Source organism: Bidens hawaiensis, unplaced genomic scaffold, assembly GCF_021521415.1.
Source record: "Bidens hawaiensis isolate Kalapana, Puna unplaced genomic scaffold, B.hawaiensis_p1.1 tig00000636_1, whole genome shotgun sequence".
NCBI lineage: Eukaryota > Viridiplantae > Streptophyta > Magnoliopsida > Asterales > Asteraceae > Bidens > Bidens hawaiensis.
Window position 1 is genome coordinate 5,064,031 of NW_027491038.1, and position 22,287 is coordinate 5,086,317.

The 22,287-nt window shown below is 33.7% G+C and overlaps 2 protein-coding genes and 2 pseudogenes across 4 annotated transcripts; 1 reads left to right on the forward strand and 3 right to left on the reverse strand.

The window, feature by feature from the left end:
* Positions 1 to 1,120: 1,120 nt before the first annotated feature.
* On the reverse strand, positions 1,121 to 2,730 carry LOC143529466 (large ribosomal subunit protein eL30). The gene is made up of 5 exons (XM_077025254.1): positions 2,635 to 2,730; positions 2,433 to 2,538; positions 2,203 to 2,304; positions 1,384 to 1,452; positions 1,121 to 1,299 (listed from the first exon to the last, which is right to left on the reverse strand). The coding sequence occupies exons 1-5, from the start codon at positions 2,653 to 2,655 to the stop codon at positions 1,259 to 1,261; spliced, it is 339 nt and encodes a 112-aa protein (XP_076881369.1). The 5' UTR covers positions 2,656 to 2,730; the 3' UTR covers positions 1,121 to 1,258.
* A 2,574-nt stretch (positions 2,731 to 5,304) lies between these two features.
* Positions 5,305 to 7,308, reverse strand: LOC143529477 (chaperone protein dnaJ 49 pseudogene; annotated as a pseudogene). Its single transcript, XR_013134666.1, has 2 exons — positions 6,201 to 7,308; positions 5,305 to 5,492 (listed from the first exon to the last, which is right to left on the reverse strand). The product of XR_013134666.1 is annotated as a chaperone protein dnaJ 49 pseudogene (transcript).
* A 7,039-nt stretch (positions 7,309 to 14,347) lies between these two features.
* On the forward strand, positions 14,348 to 16,818 carry LOC143529486 (pentatricopeptide repeat-containing protein At2g27800, mitochondrial-like; annotated as a pseudogene). The gene is made up of 2 exons (XR_013134671.1): positions 14,348 to 15,631; positions 16,324 to 16,818. The product of XR_013134671.1 is annotated as a pentatricopeptide repeat-containing protein At2g27800, mitochondrial-like (transcript).
* Positions 16,819 to 17,947: 1,129 nt separating this feature from the next.
* On the reverse strand, positions 17,948 to 20,599 carry LOC143530187 (syntaxin-22-like). Its single transcript, XM_077025801.1, has 7 exons — positions 20,301 to 20,599; positions 19,147 to 19,240; positions 18,899 to 19,038; positions 18,750 to 18,824; positions 18,523 to 18,680; positions 18,344 to 18,444; positions 17,948 to 18,248 (listed from the first exon to the last, which is right to left on the reverse strand). Exons 1-7 carry the CDS (start codon positions 20,492 to 20,494, stop codon positions 18,183 to 18,185), a joined length of 828 nt encoding a protein of 275 aa, XP_076881916.1. The 5' UTR covers positions 20,495 to 20,599; the 3' UTR covers positions 17,948 to 18,182.
* Between the last annotated feature and the right edge of the window lie 1,688 nt (positions 20,600 to 22,287).

A 22,287-nucleotide genomic window follows, 5' to 3' on the forward strand; every position in this document is an offset into this window, starting at 1 on the left:
TAGTAAATAAAAAAGATAACTATCTCTAATTGCAATAACCAGTTAATTAATGAGATTGATCCATTAGCTCGAACATGCCCCATCTTCCCGACCCATAGCTCGGATTCGGGAATTAAGTTGAATAGAGAATCGATGGCTTCGTGGGTTTGTATTTTATAAATCTCATAATATTTATTTTATCAAACTTGGACATACCATATGTTATAAGTATTAAAAATTACAAAGAAAATTAAGGGAGTATTCTAGAGACACCACTCTTTTTGTTAAAAAAAAACTCACCAATACGTATAGCGCTATACGGACGTATAAACCCCCATATATGTATAGCCCTATACGGGGACCCAGTACGTCCCGTATGGCACTATACGAGGCGTATAGAGGGGTGTTTGGGTGTCCTAGTAGGGCCCAAATTTAAACAACCTAAAAAGAAAACCATCGCAAAACCCAACATGGTGGCGTGACATTTTCCACGGTGACTAAGGTTTTGACTTTTGTGTGGGTTGCAGAGAATGGCTACTCACCACTAACGAGTCGCACATGCCCTTCCATTAACAGTAGAATCTTATGTTAAATTATGTAGCAATTGAAGAGTAAATTCCATAAGAATTATTTTTCTCTATGTTGGTGTTTTAAAGTTTATAAAACACTATATTAAGTTTAGTTTTACTTTCAGAGAAAAAGTTAAAATTAACTTAGTATAATTATGTAATTAAATCCTAGTGTAATTACACTAATTACATCATGTTATATAAATAAATTACACTACTTAATTTATACAATTTGAAGAATTAAATATATAAATAAATTACACTACTTAATTTACACAATTAGAAGATCAATTTAATTTGTATTTAATACAAATAGTTTGAATAATTAAAAAGCTGTTTTCGACGATCCAAAAGTTTTTTTAGTTTGTCAACTAATTCAACTTCACTTGCTATCTATTTGAAAATGACCTTCCAATACAAGAATTTAGCTGTACAATTGTTTATTTATTTGATATGATAAATAGATACTACAACAAAACCGTAGGCAAAATTAAAAGAAGTCAGGCAGATTCTTTTTTTAATAACCAACTTTTGTTTTTGTCAAATTGGGTATGCAAATGATGGAAGTCATTAACACAGTACAAAACCGAATGCAAAGCACGAGCACTATGACAAGAAAAACATCACCAGAAATTTAAAAGTAATATATTTAGCCAAAACTTGAAAGACAAAAGATTAAGAATAACATGAAGGTAAAAGAAAAACATCTTTCACTGATCTCCTGGCAGACTCTTGATGATATCAGAATCACCTAAAACAGATAAAAACCAAAACAAATTAATAATTAAATGATAAACATAATCTTTTAAGAAAAACACAACCTTAGATACAATACCTGCATCAATGATACTTAGGCAAGACACACGGAAATATTTCCCGCAAGCGGTTCCAAGATCAACGTTATCTAATAATAAATTAAAGAAAACAGAATTAGCTCAAACAATAAAAGAAAAAAACAGATGAAAGAATAACACGTGTTTTGGGCTTTAATGACAATTTAGTAGACCTACAATGAACCGAACAAACTAAACGAGAAGGGTTCTCTTGTTTTGTGTTCTTTTATTAAGAAAATGAGTGTGTTCACGTTCATTTGTCAACAATATTAATGAACGGATCATAAACGTAAAAGAATAGACATAACTGAACATAGATGAGCAGACATTTCTGAGCTAAAACCGATATAAAGCAAATGCAAACATTAATATTTTGTGCCTAAAAAGTTACGAAGGGCTAGACTGTGTCAGTCAAAAAAAAATTAAGAGTTTTATTCACGAATGCAAACAACCAAACCTAAACAAACAAACGGAAAAATGAACAAAGTTATAAAGAACGTGTTTGTCCCTCCAAACAGTTCATTGAAGGTTCTAATACAAATTGTCTTAAACAAACATAAACAAACTTCGCACAAAACGGTTAACAAACATTCCACATAAGTGCTTATAAGGGTTCAAAGCTTATATTGGGTTTTAGTTGCATCGTTAAACACCGACTATTCTATTAAGTTTTTTTATTATATTGGTGTTTGGTGAGATGGCATAATAAAGTTTACGTGCCTGTAATATATTTTTTCTTATTTTCCCTAAAGTTACAGTCTTTGTGCCTATAGTCAAACACCAAAAGAAAAAACAACGTAAAGCTATAATTATGAACTTACTTCCATTGTAATGGTGAACGCCAACCTTGGCAAGCATAGCATAGTACTCAATCTCGGATTTCCTTAAAGGCGGGCAGTTGTTGGAAATGATGATCAATTTACCTAAAATACCAAAATTGATACAACAAATAAGTCAAATAACGCTACACAGCAATCCCAATGCCACAACAATTCATTAGACAAAAAACCATAGATTTCAACAAAAATAATAAAGTAAAACTTAAATCTACCTTTGGAACTCCTTAGTGACTCGAGCACAGTCTTGTAACCAAGAGTGTACTTTCCACTCTTCATTACAAGAGCCAGTCTGTTGTTGATACTCTCATGAGTCTTCTTCTGCAAGTTTAGATAATAATCATGATTTAACAAATCAACTATTAGCAAACAAACAAATCAAAAACACAAAACAATGGAGTATAAAAACACACATACCGTCTTCTTTCCGGCAACCATTGTAGCTCCTTAAATAATCAACTACAAATTCAGCATAAAAATCAAATTAAAACAACTATAAAACCATTAAAAACTATCACAAGTTCACAACAAAAAAATAATAACAAATTATAAACAATCAAGGTATGAGTGTAAACAATTTTCAGCACAAAATGTAACAAACTAACTGTCAATGTAGCTAACTACGTGTATAAGAATACTACAACTAATCCAAATAGAAAATTGCAAATTTCAATAAGAATTGAATAACAAACTAAATCAGTTTAATTCAAACTTTCAAAGCTTAAATCGCCGTAATTAGGTGGCGTTGGAAAAAAAATGCACCTATTTAGACAATAAGCAATACAATTGTTGAGATTTGAGCTAAATCTAATGATTATATGCTCGAATATACAGAAAATGGAGACAGATTAGATAAACCCTAGAGAATAAAAACATTGATACCTACCTGCAAGAGCTGCGAGGTGGCGGAGGAAGTAAAACCCTAATTATGATTCATCAACTATATACTTAATATTTGGGTTTGGGCTGGGTTTATGCTCGATGAGGCTAACGGGCTTTCACTCAGTTTTTTTATAAGTGCACAAATAGGGTATTTTCACGAACCGGAACCGGGTAGGTTCCTGGTATGATCAATGAAAGTCAAGAACCAGGTCAGGTAGGGATGGTTCTAGGTATGGTCAAGTTTTTTACCGGGTTAGGTCGGGTAGAGATGGAACCGGTTTCGACAGGCCCAGTTACGATTTTTCTAAGGAACTAAGACCTATCTCGTGCCCCCAAGTCGGATATGAAATCGGGTTTTTTCTCCACCTCTAATACACACGTCTCTTATCCTTTTGGTACTTAAGAAGTTATTGATTAATTTATAGGTGAAGCATACACATTTTATTAAGTGCATATTTGTTTGTGCAAAGAAGTTATCAAAATAAATTGAAATTAAAAAAAATATTTTTATTTCTTTTTTACAAATTTACACTTACTAATATTAAAAATATCATATATCACATATACGAGCTATAACTATATATCATTATTTGAAGCATGTATTACATGTCGAAATACAAAATATTATTGTCTAACTGCAACTATAATAGGATAGAATATTAGTAGACTATATTCACTTGGCGGTTTTTAGAGCCACATACTCCATATGTGGAAAAGAGAAGCATATAATAACTAAATCATCATTTGAAGCATCTATTACACATCGAAATACAAGATATTATTGTCTGACTAAAACTTTAATTTGATAGACTATATGCACTTGGCGGTTTTTAGAGCTACATACTCGCTGTGTGGAAAAGAGAAGCATATAGTATGTCTGTGTACGTGAAATAAATGAGGAGAGCTTGGTCCCTGGTCACATACTAGGTGTGTTGTGTTACATAATGAATGTGGTGGAGAGGTTCCATTGTTGATGCTCTTAGGCCATGTGTTATATACATGTGATGGTTCTATGTGGTTCTTTCTCCACCTCCCCCTCATGCTCACCATTTTCCTAAAACTCACATTGGCCTATGAGGATGGAGATTAGAGTTGTATAGATATAGAGGGAAGAAAGTAACCGGCTCTATCACTTTATTTTATTTTTTTAAACAAAATAATAATAGTCAATATTATGCTAGCTCACTTAGTAAAGGTCGTTACCTCTCTCTCGAAAGTAATGAATGTAAGAGTCATAGGATTTTTGCCGTTTAAAAACTTTATGATAATTTTGATTATCATAATAATACTCTTTTACTAATTTAATAAAATACGTATTATTTCGCTTTTATGTTATTCTGTTGAATCAATTTAGTTTGTTGCAACATATATAATTTTAATTTATTAATTAACTAGTTTTAATCTTCCGTATTACGAGGTTGTTTTACATTATTCGTTTCCAATATTTATATATCTTTTGGATTTTAATTTTATTGTAAGGATGTTAATAATATACTTAGGATTTGATGATGAAGGAGTTTCACAAATAAATGAGATGTTATAACCCGATTTAAAAGCTATTTAGGTTTGATGAGACCCATTACCCACTTATTTTTTTACTATAAAATTGTTTATTATTTATAAATAATATCTTTTGTCAAAAAATTCAGATACTAATTTTTAATATATGTCTATTTTATAGAATTTTTATATCAAATAAAATATTTAGTGAGATTGAATTTTAATTTAATGAGATGTTATAACTTATTTAAGGGCTATCTGGGTTTGACGAGACCCATACCCGTGAATTCGGGTCAAGTGCATGAGAAGCTTCTACTTACAAATAAAACAATCTTGTAGTTTAAAAAAATGTAAAGAGGTTTCGTTTATATATATATTTAAGATCTTATATAAATTTTGTTGGAAAAAAAGTATATAAAATATATAATTTGTATTAAAATTATTACTAAAAAAAGAAAGAATGAAGAATGGTATTTATAACATAGGTTGGGTGGTGGGGTTGGCCGGTGGGGGGGAGTTGACGAGGTGGGTGGCACAAAATGGAAAATGGTATATATAACACATGGCCTTATTGTAAAGATCTTAATGGTTGAAACACAATAAGAGCTCAGTTGAACTTGCAAGATCAAGCAAACATTCCTCGGTATCAGCTGATAATTCAACATTATTCTCAAAACACTATTATACGAGTATATCCTCTAATACGTCAACAACAGTATCTTTACACATGCTACTACTACATCCGTGCACCGTGCTAAAATCAAACCTTGCAGAGTCGAGCAAGCGCTGCTACACAGTATATGAAATAAGCCCAGCTTCCACGAGTGTATTGGCCAGTCAATATTCAGAGATCATGCATGACCAGCAGAAAGTGAACTCAATCCAAATAAGCCCTGCTCGAAAACAAAAACAGATCCAATTACAAGACTTGATGAAAACATTAAATTAAGTGTTCATTATGCAATAATTCACATATTTAAAACACCACAATGGCTAGCCTAGCACTTACCAATTAACCATAAAAAGTATAACATTTAACTCCATAAATATAAATGGTTCAAGTGTCAAAATGACTTAAAAGACCCTTCTAACACCGCAAATGGTTCATGAGAAGTGTCAAATTAAAAGCTTAGCATCTTACCGATGAAACATAAAAAAAAACACTTACCAACATCTCAACGAATGCATATCAGGCAATTGTCACAAAAAAAACCCTTTGGACTACAAATGAATTTGTATATAAGTCAATGTACATTGTTATTGCATGATTAAATACCTATATTTTAGATCCTAATGATAAAATTCACTGCATTTGTTTTTAACAAAGAAAAGTCTTTTTTCACATGGTTTTATACAAAGCAAGTAATGGGGGATTTCTCGTTGCTTCAGTAACATATTTTAATATAACAAATCCTTAATAGGCGTAAAATTCTGATTTTCTTACTTTAAAATAGCCTTCTATCTTGTCAATATAATCATCGTTCACTCTTCCAACTACGTTTTTTATTTAGAAAAAACATCGAATAATATTTTTTTTTAATTGATACCAAAAAATCATCTTCCAAAAAAAAAAAACTAAAGAAAAATAACTCAGAACTAACCTTCAAGCTAATCCTAAGCTTTCAAGCTTATCACAATGAGGAGTTGGCAAGTTTCTACTCCACGAACGCCTCTGCAGTTCCGCATGACAATACCGCCACAACATATTTTTATAATCTTTAGTAACACTATTCTCAATATTATCCCGTGCAACCGTCCCAACAGGATATTTGTCATCGAAATCATCTGATTTCACATAAAACTCCACTCCATATTCCTCAGTCACCTTTAAAAATTGGTACGCATAGTTCCTTTGCAATGAATATTCAGGCACCGAGTATGGAAAACTAGCAAGCAATAGTATTAACAAAACTGGTAATAGTTGAAGAAGCAATAGCATATTCGGCCCGGTCCCACCATCACCACCAGTATCCTCTCTCGGCCGACCACCTGCCGCCGCCCGTCTGGTTCTGTATACCTGAGCGGTACGAAACGCTTCACTTTGACCAAAAAACGACCTAAAGATTTCATCAGCATCAAACTCATCTTCAAACATGTTGTGTCTCGTTCTCCTTCTCGGCCTCCTAACATTATACTGCTGACTGTACTCGTCTCCTTCTGCCACACCCGTTTGATCATAATGTTGTCTTGACATGTCATCACTCAGACACTTAAACGCCTTGCTAACTTTCTTAAACGCCTCCTCTGATCCAGGAGCTTTGTTCTTGTCGGGATGTACTTTTAACGACAACTTCCTATACGCTTTCTTAATCTCCTCAACCGTACAAGTCTTACCGACCCCTAAAATCTCATAATAATCCGTATTCCTCTTGATTTTACGCACCAACTGAACGTGTTCTTCCGTATAACTCGGCTCTTGAACCATACCTTCAACCTTATTCCCATTGACATGGTTACTTTCAACACGAGTTTCACCATTCGACGAACTTGGATTTGAAATATCGATTTCGTTACACGCGGCTAAAAGATCGTCTACGAGTAAATTATGATTTAGTCTTTGCGCAATGCGAATAAACTTCAAAGCGCGATCCTTATTTCCAGACGAAATCGCCTCCTTTGCAATGGCGATACATTTTATCGCCTCGTCTTTATTTCCATCCATGATGACTGAACAAATTAACGGATCACATTCACAGACTATCGAAAGCAAAACCTAATTTTACAATATCAAAATAAAGGAAGAAAAACAAATCAAAGTTTGTGTCACATGAGTTGAAGCTAAGTACATGAATGATTTAATTAGTGAGATGAATTTGATGATGGATGAATAAAAAGATGGTAGAAATTATTGGATTGATGAATGATTTAATTGAAGTTGGAAGTAACATGTATTATACGATCGGACGGTGAGAAAGAGAAGGGGAAATTGACTAACCTTAGATACGACGATACGATCAGGCAGGCAGCAGTGATGTGAATGTGATTTTGTTCTTGTCACCCAGAGTCAATCAACGTTAAGGAAGGTGCACCGCAATGGCTTAATGTTTTTGTTGTCCCTGTAGTTTCTTTTATTTGTAAGCTTATGCTTATATATAAAATTAATTTATAGCTTTTTGTCTATTATTTGATAAGTTTTATTGAGTTTTTTTAAATGATGAAAAGAAAATGAAAACTAATGATAGTTAAAACATGGGTGTTTTTGTGTTTTTTTATTGATGAAAAGGAAAGGACTAGGAGGAATTAAATTAATGTATTTTCCCAATAAGTTATCCTCTCAAAAATGGGATGATTATTAAGGATAACTATTTTTTAACATAGTTATCCTTTCTTTTCCTCCAATTTTCTTCAAACTCAAGAACTCAGATTGTGTTCCCGAGTCTTATTTAAAGAGGGGAGTGGAAGGAAAGGAGAAGAAAAAGTGAAGGAATCATGTTCCAGAGATTTTTAAAGGATGGGAGGGGAGGGGAGGGGAGAGGAAAGACTAGAAAATTTAAGTGTATAATCATCTTTCCAAATTGGAGAGATTATGAGAGAAAATATGTTTGTATCATTAATTGTCTATTAACTCCTACATTTTCTTTCCCTTTCCTTCCATTTTCATTAAACTCGGGAACACGAAATAAAGTGACACATTTTCCTCTCCCTCTTTTTCTTTTCTCTTTTAATTCTCCTCATTTTCTTTTCTCTCCTTAAATGAAACTCCGGAACACAGTGTAAGGGTGGCAAACCCAACCCAAATGGATTGTTTTGGGTCAAGATTGTGACAATCGTCAATTTCAGGTTAACTCCGTTAACTCAACTCCGTCAATTTAAACTTAAAGATCACTGAATCTATAACGCACACCTCATTACATTTAAACTAGGGTTTAAATGACGCTTGACACTTACTACATGTGTAGTCTTTCGGGAATTGCACCGAAACGCAAACGAGTTGATGCAAACAATTGGCGAATAAACGAAAAACGTCAAAACAATAATTATGTGATAATTATGTGTTAGACTTATGTGTTATGTGATAACATTGTTATAAACGTTAACTCAATGTGCTAGAACTAGTTATTTAAGCTAGAAAAGTACAAACTAGAAGTTGAGGGACTAAAGTGTAACATGTTATTATTATTAATAAATATAAACCCTAACCTCTCCTCCCTCTCCCTCTTCCCAAAACCGACGGCCAGCCCCCCTTCCCCCTCCTCACGATCGGCTCACACACACATATCTTTTGGTTTTTGATCTTGTTTTTCACAATTGAAGCCTCCTACACCCGATTCTAGTCATCTTCTATCTTCCTCTTGCTTATTTTTGTGCTTTTGAAGGTATAATTATAAACCCTAAAATCTGGAAATTTCATATATTGTGTTCATATGATCTTTGTTTGATTTGATGATGTATTGATGATGATTTGATAACTAGAATTGATATTATTACATGTTAATTGTTGTGTCTTTGATTTTGAGATCAAATAAAACCCTAACCATGTATGTATGGTGTAATTGATATGCATGGATGATGGTTATGGTGTCTAGAATGTTATATGAACGGATTATGGTCCATAGATAGTTAATATATTGAGTTTGGATGCAAACAGTTTCTGGACAGATTGTGTTGCTGATGTTCAATTGACTGTAACGGGGTGTAAATGTGAAAATTGGTTGAGATTGTTGATACTACAGTAAACTAGGATGAGTCTAGTTTCTAAAGAATGTAAATTTGCAATATTTGGACGTGTAAAAGTTAACCTTTATGATTTTACAAAAACGTTGTGCAAAGCTGAGTTGTTAGACCTGCTGTTAGGTTGTTTTGTAAATGTTATATCTCATGAACTACGAGACCAATTGGGTTGGTTCCACTTCTGGAAGTTGACTTGTTGAGTTAGGAACCTAACCCAAGTGGTCTTGCATTTGTTGGATTTTTCATTTAACGGGAATTGCAAATAACTTTCTGTTGCGCATAAATTTGACTGTTATGAGTTTGCTGTGGTAAATTGATCATTATGAGAAATATATATGGAATAAAAATACAACAAAATATGTTCTGGAAACCTAACACATATATGCTTTTGTGATGATTTTTTGTAAATTAATTGAGATGCTATGATCGGTGGAATAGTACAATCTTTCAAGTAGAATTTCTGTCTCGGTGAAACTAGCTGCTGAATTTTGTGAAAATACATGAAACATGATAATTGCTAGTTAATTGTTATGTTTTGACCAAATTGCCCCTGTGGGGAATACTTGCTATATAATTGTTATGTTTTGACCAAATTGCTCCTGTGGGGAATACTTGCTAAATAGTTGTCGTGTTTTGACCAAATTGCCCTTGCGGGGAATAATTGCTAGTTAATTGTTATGTGTGACCAAATTGCCCTTACGGGGAGTAATTGCTAGTGATGTACATTATTAATACATGACACGTAAATAATTGCTCACACATGTAATGTATCACGAATGTACTTGTTAAAGTCACACGCTATTCACAAACGAAACACGAAACACATTGTGTGCATAGGTATTATGTGCCGAGTCTAGAGACTCGATAATAGTTCCGACACTTAGAAAAATCTCTTTGTTGTTTTAGAACGCTAGAGAGAGCTTTTCTGTGACGCGCATCCTTTGGTGATTTATTTTGGGAATTCTTCGCAAACAGTGAGTTCACTTACCCCTCTAAACTATTTTCAAACGCTTTTCACTTGGGGAGATAACATACTCCGAAAACGCATTTAAGATTTTGTTAATATAAATTATATATCACTTGTAAAGACTAAGTGGCAAACGCAATAACTAAAGTCCTTCATTCACATCGAACCGTTTAATATTGGATAATAGCGAGTCATTGTTGAGTAGTACTACTGGGTTTGACAAACCCCACCCAACGCTAAACTCGACTGGATGTCGAGTGGGTGTAATCTTGGCTAAACACATACCATGGTCGGGATAGACCTGGTGGCAAGGCAAATGATAAACAGTCAGCTTCGGTGTCGAATACTTAGTAATACTTGTTTTATAGGCTAGCTACCTATAGATATATAATTGACATAACACTATCTGGTAACGCAAAACGCTGAACGCTAAACGCAAAACGCTAAACGCAAAACGTTGAACGCTAAACGCAAAACGCTGAACGCTAAACGCAAAACGCTGAACGCAAACGTAACGCTTTATTGATATAAGCTTGTGAACTCACCAACCCCGTGTTGACACTTTTAGTATGTTATTCTCAGGTAGCCGAGGCGGGCGCGCGGTATAGGATCATGCATTGCTTGAAAACGCTTTTGTTATGCAAACTATTTTAAAACTGTTATCATTGGGTTTAAGTCGTCCTGCGTGACGCAACATTTTGTTTTATGGTTTTTACGCTTCCTCATTTAAATACTCGTAAACGTTTTCATGGTTTTGAAACTTTGTTTTATGGTTTGATTATAACTAATGAATCCGATCCTGTTAGTTCACACCCTCTGACGGTAAAACTCCGTTAGTGGATTTTGAGGGTGTGACAAAGATGGATAAACTTTAAAAGTAAAATGGGTTAGGATGGATCATAAAAATGCTTCAAGTGGGTCAGGATGGGTTGGAAATATACAAGTGAGTTTCATTTATAGGTTAAAATAGGTCAAAACAAAATATCCAAGTTATCCAAAATTTTATCTAATTCAAAATACTCAAACTATCACGTGCGAAACAAAACTCATCTGAAACCCAAAAAACGATCAAAACGAAACAAAAGCCCCGAACCGACTAAAACAAAACAAAAAAAACAAAAACCAAACTGAACCGAAATAGAAAAACGACCAAAACGAAACACAATAAACCCGAATGAAACCGAAAAACTGACTAAAATGAAACAAAAAAGCGAAATGCAATCGAAAAGCTAACCAAAACTAAACAAAAACACCGAATCAACCAAACCGAAACAAAACTAAATCGAAATAGAAAAACGAACAAAACGAAACAAAAAAACCGATATGAAACAGAAAAGTGACCAAAACGAAACAAAAAAAAAGTGAAATGCAAATGAAAAGCTGACCAAAACAAAACAAAAACACCGAATCGACCAAAACGAAACAAAAAAATCGAAACGAAACTGAACTGAAATAGAAAAACAACCAAAACGAAACAAAAAAACCAAAATGAAACTGAAACGAAATAGAGAAACGACCAAAACGAAACAAAAAAAAGCGAAATGCAACTGAAAAGCTGACCAAAACAAAATAAAAACACTGAACCGACCAAAACGAAACAAAAAAACCGAAACGAAACTGAACTTTAATAGAAAAACGACCGAAACGAAAATAAACTGAAATAGAAAAACGACCGAAACGAAACAAAAAAAACTAAATTGAAACTGAAAAACTGACCAAAAGGAAACATAAAAAAAAACTAAATGCAATTTAAAAACCGGATCAAAACGAATCAAAATCACCGAACCGACCAAAACGAAACAAAAAAACTGAAACGAAACGAAACTCAACCGAAATAGAAAACCAACCAAACGATACAAAAAAACCGACATGACACCGAAAAACTGACTAAAACGAAACAAAGAAAAGCGAAATGCAATAAAAAAGCTTACCAAAACGAAACAAAAAAACTGAAACGTAACCGACCAAAATAAAACAAAATGAATCGAAACGAAATGAAACCGAAAAAACTGACTAAAACAAACAACACTGAAAGCGAAAACACTGAGAAATCGAAACCGAAATCATTGAAACCGAGCAAATACCGCAACCGGCCGAAATGAAAAAACAAAAACAAAACCGAACCATAAAAAACCCCGAAAAACTCGAACATGAACCGGTACAAAACTGGTTTTTTTTAATGAACGAGGATGACGGGGGAAACATTTTAGTTATTTTACATTTTGCGTTTTTTAATTATATTTTGAGTTATAATTTTTTTGATAGTTTTTTTGAATATTTTTTTGTGGTGTTTTTAAAACCCTTTGTATGTCAACCTTAACTTAGGTCAAGATGGGTTAGTTTTACGCATCTTGACCCATATCCATCCTAACCCTCTAATTTAAAAATCGATCCCGACCTCATACCCATCCTGACCCATCACCCAAATCCAACCCAACCCAGTCACATTGCCACCTCCACCTAATTAAAAAAAATTTCCTTCCCTTCCCTTCCCTTTCTTATCATTCTCTCTCTTTTCCTTTTCTTTCCTTGGTTAAAAAACTCAAGAACAAGTGTTTGGATTAGCTTGCAATCTACAAGTTAATTATGTGTCTTAATAAATTATTAAATCCAACATCTTTTAATATGTTAGAGTAATAATTACTAATCCACCAACACTTTAGGACACATGAGTAATTTACACCCTCAAACAAATAAGTTTTATCAAATAAGCTAAAAACATATCTTCAAATAAGCTTCTTCAAATGAGCTTATATAAGCTAATAAGCATAAGCTTAAAAAGCTAAGCCAAACACCAAGTTAAGCTTATTTTGTAAAAAAAAACTAAAAAAGCTATAAGCTTTGTTAAAAAAGCTAGGTCAAACACCCCCTTATATGATAATCATGTTTAGCTCTCTCACGTTTATAGTCTACGCAGCTATATGAAAAAAACATGAAAATATTATTAGGAAGTATTAGCAAACTAATCACCACCCTTATTAGATAATGGATAATGGATATGCTAAATGATTTAGTTACACATTTTATTGATTTAACACAAGATTGCTAAGCAATTCCTTGATATGTTCTTTTATGTGTTGCTACAAAATTTTATTTGACGAGTAACATATATCCACAACAGTGTTATGGTGTGGTCATCTAAGTTATTACGAATGAGAAGAGTTGGATCATGCATATCATTAAAACCCGTTGTGGTCTCTTGTGATGATCAAGTTGGCATTTGTAAGAGTGGGCTAAACGTAATGGCTCTGACTAAGCTCAAAATGATGATACTCTCTACAAGTCCCGATCTAGTGTTAGTTAGCTCTAACTTCGCTTTCATATACTTACACTATTTGTTGCCTACATGTTTTTCTTTCTCCTATGTGTATTGTCCATGGGGTAATCCCTCATAAAGCGTTTGAGTGTTTTATTTAACATGATACCTCAATCTATTCGTGTGGTAGTTTATTCGAAAAACCTTGCATGTGGATGTACATGTACGAAATCAGGTGGTTTTGCCCATATGTTGCGTTTCCAACATATGTGTCATTACTTAACTCTTGTGAAAAGCCATGGGGATTACAGGACAAGGTGGATATATATCTAACTTTGTACTTTTAAAGACATTTTTATATGTTATATAATTTGTATGAGCCTCAATATCTTTAAGAACCGTGATGAGATATCTTTCATATTTATATACCCTAGATATTTAATAATTCAAAGAGAAACACAAGAATTAATATGCAAATTCTCTTATGAAGACATTGCAATCTAAAATGAAACCAAAGACCTTCATTATATAGGCGAGGAACTATCATAACAACTAAATTAAAAGAGTGTCACTAATTGACAATAGAAAAAGAATGCTACTATCAGCATTGAAAAGTATTGTTGATTACCATTGATAATGATTACAAATGATGATGAGTTTTTATATAATTTTTCTCGATTATTCAAATATGAAACAACTTTTAGTAGTTTTTTTGAACAGCTTACCATATTGTAAGTGATAGGTTGAAGCTAAGGGTGAACTCGATCCTATATTCTTAAAAACTTAACACCCATGCCTGCAATCAATCTCCGTCGTGTATTAAGCTTGGACTAACCTTCTGGTCCAATTATCGTTTACTATTATCATTTCCCCAACACTCTCTCATGGCGGGACGATGCTATACACCGTTTAGGGCTTTTTATTACACACTTGCAATAGTCAAATTCAAGCCATACAATGAACACTGCATCCAAATCCATACGCCGTTTAACCCAATTCCACACCAACCCACAAAACCCTAAACCCTCAATCACCTTCTTCTTCTTCTTCTTATTATTATTATTATTATTCTCATTCTCATCATCATCCTACAGAAAAAGACTCAACAAACGCACCCAAGCCGCATTAAAACCAACCCTGAACCAAACCCACTTCCACCAAGCCATATCCCACCTCCCACCCCGCTTCAAACCCGAAGACCTCCACGACACAATCACTCACCAGCAAGACCCATTAGTCTGCTTACACCTCTTCAATTGGGCCTCAACACAACCCAGGTTCACCCACAACGTATGCACATTCCACATCACAATTAAAAAAACTCGGCGCTGCCAAAATGTACGACGAAATGGACCGAATTGCCACCGAAGTGTTAAAGATCCCGGCTTTCGGCTCTGAAGTTCTTTACAATTCGATTATTTATTATTGTACGGAAGCTAGGAAGTTGAGTAAAGCGGTTAGTGTTTATAAGCATATGAGGAGTGTCAACAATTTGGAGTGTAGGCCGTCGATTCGGACTTATAATTTACTGTTTGCGGCGTTTTTGAGTAGGGGGGGTAATAGTTATATTAATCATATGTATATGGGTACGATGAAGATGTTGTTTAAGCAGATGGTTGATGACGGTGTGGACCCGGATATTTTTGCGTTGAATTCGATGATTAAAGGTTACGTGCTGTCGCTGCATTTGAATGATGTGCTTAGGGTGTATCATCAGATGGGTGTGGTTTATGATTGTCGGCCGAATTCGTTTACGTTTGATTATTTGATTCATGGGTTGTGTGCGCAAGGGAGGACGTGTAATGCTCGGAAGATTTGTGATGAGATGAAGGAGAAAGGGTTTGTGCCGAGTAGTAAGTCGTATAATTCGCTTGTGTGTTCGTTTGCGCTCGAGGGTGAGGTTGATCAGGCGGTGAGTTATTTGTGGGAGATGGTTGGGAATGAAAGATCGGGTGATTATATTACCTGTTGGACTGTGGTTGATGAGTGTTGTAAACGTAATAGGTGCGGAGATGCGGTTAATTTGATTAAGGAATTGGAAGCGAAAAGATTAGTGGATAAGTATACTTACAAGAAGCTTCAACATGAAGTTCGAGTCAAGTATGGAGATTTGTTTGACCGAAATGGGATGAAAAATGGTAACTTTATGTTTTCTTTCATTTGATTGTCAATTGTTATAGTTCATGAATAAGTTGTATTATCCTGTTGGCCTGTAAATGAATTGAACAACCATGTTCATGTTCGTTTGTTTAACTTTAACGGAATAAGTGACCGAACATAAACAATTAAACGAACAGGGCTTTTTTTGTTAGTGTCTGTCTATGTTCACGTGCTAACAATGTAAATGAAAGTTTCACGAACGTAAACAGACGAACATAACTGAGCTAAAACCAATGAAAAGCAAATGTGAACAGTGTGTTGGGCCTAAAAAGTTATTGAATCTAGACTAAATTGTAACGGGCCTAAAATTTTTTTAATATGCATATTAACAGGCGTAAACGAATGAGCTTAAAAAAACGTAAGCTTACAAACATAAATGCATGTAAACAAATAACGTTCACAAACATAGATGAAGGAGACATGTGTTCATGTTTCTAATTAAATAAACAAATTTTTTTTGTTCATGCCCATTCGTTTATTAAATAAGCAAAGTATAAACGAACTTTCCATCTAACAGTTCACGAACGGTTCGATGAAGATGTAGTTCACTTACAGGCCTATTTTGCGGGGGGTTTAAAATGGCAACTTTATGTGTTTCTTGATTGTATAATGTGTAATCAACAATTATAGCTTTTGCATATAATTTTGTCCCTGTTATTTGTGTTTTAAGTATCATCATAAAAGAGGCTGTGTGTTCTGTCACAGGGTCAACTAATCAGATCGGATAAAGTGTTGACCATGCACACCCGAATGGAGCTAAAGAGACCCAAGTCAACCGACAACCGGTTATGTTTGGTTACCGTGAGTAAAGGGGTTGGATTTTGGAGAACTTTCCAGTTCAATCTCTCTATTTTATAGTCTTATCTTCTTGATGGTTTGGTTTTGTATCTTGGTTTGATCATAGCTTTTGAAAACTGCAGCTGTGGTTCATATGGAAGCTTAGACCCTCGATTGACTCGATGCGATACGCCGATACCTAATTGGTCCCAAAATGCGGTTGGAAAGCTTGATTAAGTGTGGTCCTGGGCAAAGCCTGGTTAGGGCCCTAAAATTTTTTTTTCAAATTGTCTTATGCAATGTTGATGCTAGTGTTCTTTTTCGGTGCTACTGAAGTACATGTAATGTAAAGATTATTTTGTATCTTTTTATTCTTTATAGAAAAAACATTAGATATTTGAAGTTTTTAGAAAATTACTTATTGAAAGTCTTTACTTTAAAAGTGGGCAGAAGATGGGTTGAGGGTTCAGTGATCTCCAATTGTAAATTTTATGCTACATGTTTCTTTGGTCATATACTCATATAGTTTAATTATGCATCCGAGATATTCATAGCTTTGTAGGGGTTGCGAATATCTTATATTTTAATCCATGCTATAGTTAATAACTATGCCCCCAAGTTGGAGATTTACTATAACTTTAGGTGTAATATACATGAAGGCTACTCAAGTATTAGAATTTTTCCTCAAGGCCATTCGTATGTCGAAACTACTTTATAGGCCAAGAAAGCATGTGACCGGTCTTGTTCATGCCTAATCTGCCAATAAACATGACCAGTGAGGAAAATGTCCTTTAAGATTTTGGAAAGACAAACATACCCTTGGTTTGACATGTGAAAAACAATGATTCAAAGTAAAAGGGTGTTCTCTTTGTCATGTTATAATATTAGGTTCTTTTGCCCAAATTTGGTTTAAAACAAAACTTTATAAGAAATTATTATTTTTTCTTTCAAACTTTTAGACTTGGTGTGCTGATCATGTTTATTCATTGTCACTTCAACTTTTTGCCTGATTAGAAATATAGTGTTCTAATTTTGTGCAGTTTTATTGGAGTGAGTAGAGCATGCATGACGAACGCGTTTGCTTGTTACAAGGAAGGTGCAACTAACCCAAGATCCTTGTACTTTGAATCGGATGTCAAATGTTTGATGTTACAAATTTGTCTTCAAACTGACCCAACACATGTAGATTTGTTGGAATGATAATTAGTTGGTGAATGAACACTTTTCTCATCATACTTTATTAAGATAATATATGATCAAATAGATTTTTCTAATAAAACAAATAATTAGTTTATAAATGCACACCTTTCCATAGGACCATATCCATCATGTTTGATTACATTAACATGATCACATGCTACAGATGCAAAGACAAACTTAAAAGCATACTTTACAGATTTAATCTCATTCAATACATACGTTTATTTCCCAAAAACACAGTACTGCAACATTCCATTCCATTCCATTCCATCTCTCAATAAAACAAAAGAAAAAAAATGAACTCAAAAGTAAAAAGAAACAACTAATACCCAAGAGGAAAAAAAAGCAAAAGAAAAAGAAAACCAATAGGAGAAATAACCCCTGCAAAGCATGAAATCACATGAAGTAATAAAATGAACTCAAATTGTAGAAACACTGAATCTTGGATGATAATATGGGGTCTCCATCCGCTAATAAAAGCCGCTCTGCTTTAGCTATATGTGTAATAAACAAACCGTAGATACTTTGACATCTATGAATGAATATTAACGGTCAAACCGTAAGTATTATGACCACAATGAGAAGCACAATCCCCAAGATCACAAAAAGTAAGCAAGTCTGCATTGACCAAATGTGAAAGAATTTAACATTTTAGAAGCAGAAAAAAAAGAACATGATAACTTATACACAACTTATATATATTAAAAGATCACCATGGAAGAGTTTGATTTTTGAGCCTTTGACGCTTTCAAAAGATGGGATTTTCCCTGTGCAGTTGCAGCATGAGAATTCTCAATATTTGAACCAATATCATCTGAAACAAATCAATCACAGTCACAACGCGAACATATACAAAAAAAGTAGAGAATAAAAAAGTGAAAATTATACTTACCGATCATAGCCCCTTGCTCATGAACCAAAACAGCAAGATCTTTAAATATTTCATTCACCTCACCAATCTGGTTTTGAATTTCTTGTATTACCTGATCTCTTTCTTCAATAATAGCTTCATTGAATGCAATCTCATTGTCCAATAGTAACACTTCTTGTCTGCAGAAAGAAAAATTAGACCTTTTTAACCAAATTACAAGAGTGCCCCTTAAATATCACAAAACTTGCCTTCGAGATTCGAAAAGAAGGGCTTGTTGTTCTGGACTTCTGCCTGAGCTGGAATCCACTTCACTAGCTTCATTACTGTAAATCATGTACATTAGTGAGGACAAAATGGTAATTTGGCACATACTCAGATTAACCTCTTGATTATTTACCGTGATGAAGGTATAGGTTGAGGAACTGAAGGAGAGTACGCTGTCTCCCTTTCAGCCGAAAGCCGTTGTGCTTTCTGAAATTCTTTTAAAACCGCTTGAAAATCCTTTGCGAGTTTAGCATCTGTAATCTTTTTACTAGCCTGTAAAGAAAATCAATATGCATCTAACTATAAAACTTATGAAGGTGGTTGTACATTGTGCATGCATAATGGAAGATATGTTTTCAAACAAGAAAATGAAGCACTTACACTAACTTCAGCACGATGATCTGTTTCACTAGCTTGCTTGAGTTTTTCGGATGTATCCTTCACCAATTGCCCAATGTGTAGTCTTGTTTTGTGTCTAACATTGGGCAGACAAAAAAAAGTAATCTTTGTCAATTTTCAATAATAATTAGAAAAACAAATGTAAATCAGATAAAAATTTCTAATACATTGGATATGTGTCTATAGCCCATTGTGTCCAAATAAATAAATTTAAACTACATTATTGAACAAATATCTCTGTGGACCAGTCATGAAGTCTGCTTTTAACAATTGATTTAATTTCAAAGAAATCTTAGTTACTAACTGCTCCTGGTATGATCTAAGACTTTATTGTTCAATAAGACCATTGCTTATTCAAATTCAATGCTTATGATTTAAGACAAAGACTTGGATCCAACTGTTTGTCGACAAATCACAATTGATATAATCAAATTCAACCACAAATTCAAATTCAGAGCCTAATTACACACCAAATTATGTAATTGAGATTAGAACAGCTAATACAAAACGGTTAAACAAGTACTAAATATGAAAGTCTAAAACGATTATAAACGAAATAAATAAATAAATAAATACAGAAAACCATTAGGGGTGCAAACAAGCTGAGTCGCTGACGAGCTAGTCTAGATCGTACAAATAAAAAGCTCTAAACGAGCCGAGCCTCAAATAAAGCTCGTTTAGTAATCAGCCCGAGCTCAAGCCTTGTATGGGAAGCTTGTTTAGGCTTGTCGAGCCTTAATGAGCCTTGCACATTTTTAAGTTTTAACTCTTTTGAGTATTAATTTTACATTGCACAACTGAGCTCGAGCCGAGCTTCGGCTCATTTAAGGTACCACGCATGAGCCCGAGCCGACGAGCTTAGGGTCATTTAAGATTATTCTCAAAATATACAAAAACAATTAAAAATGTATATAAATAAACTAATAATCAAAGGATAATAAACTAGCCTAGCTCGAGCTTGAAAAAACAAACGACCCACGAGCTGAGCTCGAGCTCTCTTAAGTCAAAACGGACCAGATCAGCTCGTTTACACAACCACGATCATAATTACTCATAATCGACATAGATATCTAGTTCAGTTATGCACCAAAACACGCAAAGAGCTGAAATAAATAAAAAACTTGAAAAAGACGTACAGTTTATCACGAAGCTCAGGGGTGTCTTTAGGAGTACCAAGTGTATTTACCAGCCTCTGGAACGTGGAGACTGCAGTGTTGATCTGGAATATTCCTGAAGCTATTGCTTGGGTCGGGTCTTGGGGCTTCATACCCGTATTGCCCACGCGTCGGGAGTTGAGCGGCCGACCCGCTTCGATGTCTTGAAAACTCATATTAGTTAATTGATTTGAATTGTAGAGAATTAGGGCACAATTGATGATGAAGGAGAATTGGGTGATTTACAGCCCAGGGGATGATGGGAAAAAGCAAAAATAATAAGAAGAAGAAGAAGAAGAAGAAGAAGACACGACACACACAGGGTGTGAAAGAAACCGTATAACTATAATAATTATTATTATTACATGTGACATGAATGCCGACGACTACTACCTTCTTTAAACTAAAAACACACAACACAATCATTTTTCTTTTTCTTTTTCTTTTTATACAACTAGGTTATTACGACATGGGTGGAAAAATATAAATCGTTAATGTTAATACGTTCTAAAAATATATAAATCAAAAAATAACCGTGTTTTTAGTTATATGTGCTTGTTATATAATTATTAACGGGTTTCCTCATAAACTCTAAAATTGTAATTAATGGACGACTGTTAAATATAGTTGATGATTTATGGTAATAAGTAACTAATTCCTTTAAACTTTTAATAGATACATTATATTTTCAAATTTAAGAAGATTGTTTAAATCTATACATTTATTGATCAATATGGTCAACTGTTAACTAATTATATGTCAACATTAGTAAAAATCTAACATTCTAAATTTATTCATGAATTTATTACTTATTTGAGTGATTGTTACTATATAATTATATGTAACGCTGGAAATAAATAAGTAGTTTATATTTGCTCATGATCTAATTAGTTAAATAAGGAAGATTTTAAGTTTGTTACTATAATTTATTTAACAAAAACACGAAAAGTAAAAGTTAACAAAAATGAATTATTTAATTCAACCAACATAAATAATATAGAAAATAAAATAACTTATTGATATAATTTTTTAACAACCTTAAAAAGATAATAGATAATCCTACTATAAAATAACACTCAACATAAGGAAAACATAAGTTCAAATATATCCATATAAAATTCAACCAACATAAATAAAACCCAAATCACAATGTCAAATAAACAAACATAAAAACCAAAAACATCCATAGTCAAACCATTAAAAAAGACAAACGATACATGCAATAAGCTGCGTTTATTATTAAGTTGCGCCTTCGTCCATTTTAAATATCCACGTCATCAACATTAGCATCAACAACTGGTTGTTCATCAACCTTCGTCTTGGTTGCAGACATACCGGTGTCATCCTGACCATCATAAGTATCATCCAACTTCCGCTTGAATTTTACGTCAACCTCTGGTAAAGAAATAGCCTTTCCATCAAGAGATGAAAGACGATCCGGAATTACGTCTTCAGAGTTTGAAATAGGAGTGAAGTGGTCGGACGAAGGTGTCAACAACTCCTACGAATCAGTTTATCATTCATGTTTTTAGTATAAACATTTAGATTTATAAAGTTTTGGATTATTAAAAAAACGGATTAATAATCCAACTGTTACATTTTCGGTTGATTTCAGGTTAGAGGATGATCCAACTGTTAAAGACTGATTGTCATTAGGCTGCACATGAAGTTAAATTGAATTATATTTAAAATTAAATAAATACACAGTTTGTTAATGTACATTAAAACATTATTTTTAAAAACGGAAACAATAATCATACCTGACCATGAGCAAGCTGTTTATCAAGATCATTAAGAACGTCCTGGTCATCGGTTAACTTGGTGACACCGTAGACGTCATATGAGTTCCTGATGTTGTAGTCACTAACCTCAACAATGAAAGCAAATTTCTTTTCTAATATAGTGTTGAGTTCTTCAGGAAACGTGTGCATCGGATCAACCTTCAAAATAACAATTAAGAAAATGAACA

Bases quoted from the DNA above. Each gene is read 5' to 3' on its own strand.
- LOC143529466 (XM_077025254.1), bottom strand. From the start codon at position 2,655: ATGGTTGCCGGAAAGAAGACG. The intron at 2,539-2,634 runs GTATGTGTGTTT...CTAAACTTGCAG, and splicing joins TGGTTGCCGGAAAGAAGACG to AAGAAGACTCATGAGAGTAT. The intron at 1,453-2,202 runs GTAAGTTCATAA...ATTTATTATTAG, and splicing joins CGTTCACCATTACAATGGAA to ATAACGTTGATCTTGGAACC.
- LOC143530187 (XM_077025801.1), bottom strand. From the start codon at position 20,494: ATGAGTTTTCAAGACATCGAAGCGGGTCGGCCGCTCAACTCCCGACGC. The intron at 18,681-18,749 runs GCAAGTTTTGTG...TTCTTTCTGCAG, and splicing joins CTTCTTTTCGAATCTCGAAG to ACAAGAAGTGTTACTATTGG. The intron at 18,249-18,343 runs GTGATCTTTTAA...TGGTCAATGCAG, and splicing joins AAAAATCAAACTCTTCCATG to ACTTGCTTACTTTTTGTGAT.